At 48.0% G+C, this 2,886-nt stretch overlaps 1 protein-coding gene across 1 annotated transcript; it reads right to left on the bottom strand.

Annotated features, from left to right (window-relative positions):
• Positions 1-475: 475 nt before the first annotated feature.
• LOC145932850 (uncharacterized) lies at positions 476-1,474 on the bottom strand. Its single transcript, XM_083032077.1, has one exon. The coding sequence runs from the start codon at positions 1,472-1,474 to the stop codon at positions 476-478; it is 999 nt and encodes a 332-aa protein (XP_082888203.1).
• Positions 1,475-2,886: the final 1,412 nt, after the last annotated feature.

Genomic DNA, 2,886 nt, shown 5'->3' with positions numbered 1-2,886 from the left:
ATAATATTAGAGTTAGAATGTTAGAATTGAATTAGATTTAGAATTAGGAGAGCGTTCAAGGTATGACTGCTCTAGTCGGAGTCGCGATGTGATCTGCCGGATTTTGGGACCGCTCTGAGGTCCTTCGTTTTCGGTGGCTTGGCGCTGCGGCGGCCCGAGAGTGGGAGACGCTCGGTGTCGCGGGGGCGTTTCCCCATAGTGGGAAGTTCCTAGACGTTACGCAGCGCCTCTCTTAGTCACTAGGCTGAGTTAGGCATCATGGCCGGCATTGGCGCGCTTTTCAAACAGCGCTTAGAGGACTTAGAATTTATTTCATGTGAAAGTAAAAATTTTATGTGACCGGACGTGACACCTCCCCCCTTAAGAGAAAATGTTGGACCGTGTTCCAACGTTTTCCGAACTTAGTATATAGTGGCGGTTACAATAACTTATTTTCTATGCTTATTTTCTATTAAATGTTAACGTGTTACTGAGTCTATACCTCTTCGTTGAGGAGGTTGCGCAGTTCTCTATAGTTTATATGCACTTCACTTTGCACTTTTTCGGCTGGAGGGGGTTGTCTTTCTTGCAAGGGAGGGGCTAGGGATGCAGAATCTTCGGTCGTTGGAGAGGGCTTTAATGGTAGAAGCTCCTTTTCGTTGTTTTTCCTTCCGTCCGCTGGTCTTCCAAGGTGTAACAGGACGTTTGTCACCGAAGTCCAGATAGCTCCCAGGAGGTGCAAACTCCATCCGTATACAGAGTGGAGTGCGTAACCATGTATCAGCGTATCAATTATTAACTTGGCGAGGCGTACAGCGACGAAGACTCCGAGTACTCCGGCGCTGGCTGATCCAAAGTTCATGAATCCTTTCCATAGGCGGGCTCCGGTGTTTTCTGCTAGTTGATCAAGTGTTTTCTCGTCTAGCAGATTTAACATGGAGAAACTTCCCGTAGGGATTTCTTGTCCCATTGCCCCTCTGGCAATCGTGTTGAGCATCGAGGGCTTTTCCATGGGAAACATGATGTGATCGCGGAGGCGATCAAGGTCCTCACTGGTGTAGATGCCGCTAGAGGCGAGTGAGTCGGGACTTACGTATCTCCATGACGGTTTGGTTAGCGGTTGGATCGTTGGCGGCGCCATTGATTCCACGAGTTTTGGCGTCAGTCGATACCAGGTGCTGCGGATTTGATACAACGCTGGTAGAAGTTCGTTGCAGTCCCTGAGTGTTCCAGATTTTGTGAGTATTTTTGATCTGGGTAATAGGAAAAGGGATTTATTCTGGTGGGTGACGGGAAGCTCGTTGTAGCAATTGTCGACGGGTCGTACTCGGCATTCCACAGGTACGCATTTGATGAGGTGGATAACCTCGCCAGCTGTAATGGCGGTGTACCCTGGTGATTTCATGATTCTGTGCGCCATCTCGTCCGGTGCAATGCTTGCAAGGGAGAGAGCGTTGAGCAGGATTTGTCTCTCCAGGGCGCATTTCTGTTCCATTATGTCTCTGTATAGTTGTGATAGCTGTGTTCTGAGGTGTTTTTCTACGTAAATAAACTTGGAGTTTACGTACGAGAAAATATCAAGATTGTCGATTTTGATTTTTGAACGACCTTTGAACACGCGTCCTGGCTGCGTTTCGAGGACGCAGAGCTTGGGGTGCTCAGTTCGCAGGAGTTTATATCCGCAGACGTTTGTCTCGGTTGTGCGTGCCAGCGCGAACGTGGTATCTTGTGTCGTTACCGTGTAGACCGTTGGGGAGTCCTCTTGCGATGATTTCGGTGATAAGCGATGTGCCAATCCTTCGTATAGGACATCGTATCGGCCGAAATGGCAATTGTCGGCAGGTAACACCGACCAGTATGTGGAGGCTCCGTCTGCGTCGTTGCATTCTCCTGTTGTCACGGGGCAGCGAACACCTGAGGGGAGTATCACCTCGTTGGTGTTGTGTTTAACGGGTAACTCCAGCTTCCGGGTAGTGATCCGTATTGAGGCTTGGACGATTGCGTTATCCCAGGTGCCGTACGGATCGCTGTATTGAGTCCCGCTACATCCTCCGTCGGTCTTTACGGAACCTGCGAATGTTACTGCGCGCAGGTTGGTAGCGTTTGGTTTTATGTCGGAGAGATGCCCGTTTAATCCTAAGGAGATGGTTCCCGTTTCGTGCAGTTTTCTGCAAGTATCTGCTGATGTTTCGTGAATGTATTCGCGTCTGCCGTTATGTACGGCAGATATGTGTGAGTGCATCCCACAGTAATAGACAGTTCGGTCGACTTCAATTTTGCACTGGATTCCAGATGTGTGCTCGAATTCGCTCAACTGTAGCAATTGTACGTAGACCTCTTCCTTCTTTGGCTCGATGTCGTCGACTTTGCATTCTTCTATGTCCAATAGGGAGAGCGTAGTGATATTTAAACCGCGGCCACCGCAATCATAGCCTATTAGCCCGTTTGAGGTTGAGGCTAACATTAAGGTTATAGCTAAGATGGTTACGTAGGTCTTCATTCTACTGGGATTTGTCGACTACTGGCCGGTCCTCCGCCGGAGCGTCCAAGATATAGTCGTCTGGTTCGGAGTGGGGGTCTTCCTCGGTGGGGGCCCGATGCGGCGAGGCTTTTAATTTATCCTCGTGTACAATTCTTGTTTTAGTTCTACTTATAGCTAACTTAACATTATGATTTCCTAAAAGATTAATTATTTTATAAGGACCCGTGTATTGGTCGCCCAATTTTCCCTTGCTCGGTTCTTTCAACAAATATACATAGTCTCCTGCTCTGAATTGTTGAGTATTAGTTCTACGGTCATAATAAATTTTCGATCTTTGTTTAGCGGCAATTAGGTTTTCGCGGGCGACAGCTTGGATGTCTGTTAATTTGTTAAAAAGAGTCGTGAGATAGTTAGCATAGCTTTCG

This window comes from Prenolepis imparis, unplaced genomic scaffold (assembly GCF_030444845.1).
Source record: "Prenolepis imparis isolate NDT839.2.m4 unplaced genomic scaffold, iyPreImpa1.0 SCAF_2, whole genome shotgun sequence".
In the NCBI taxonomy this organism is placed as follows: Eukaryota; Metazoa; Arthropoda; class Insecta; order Hymenoptera; family Formicidae; genus Prenolepis; species Prenolepis imparis.
The sequence above is the reverse complement of the archived record's forward strand: the minus strand, read 5'-3'. Positions and strand labels throughout refer to the sequence as shown.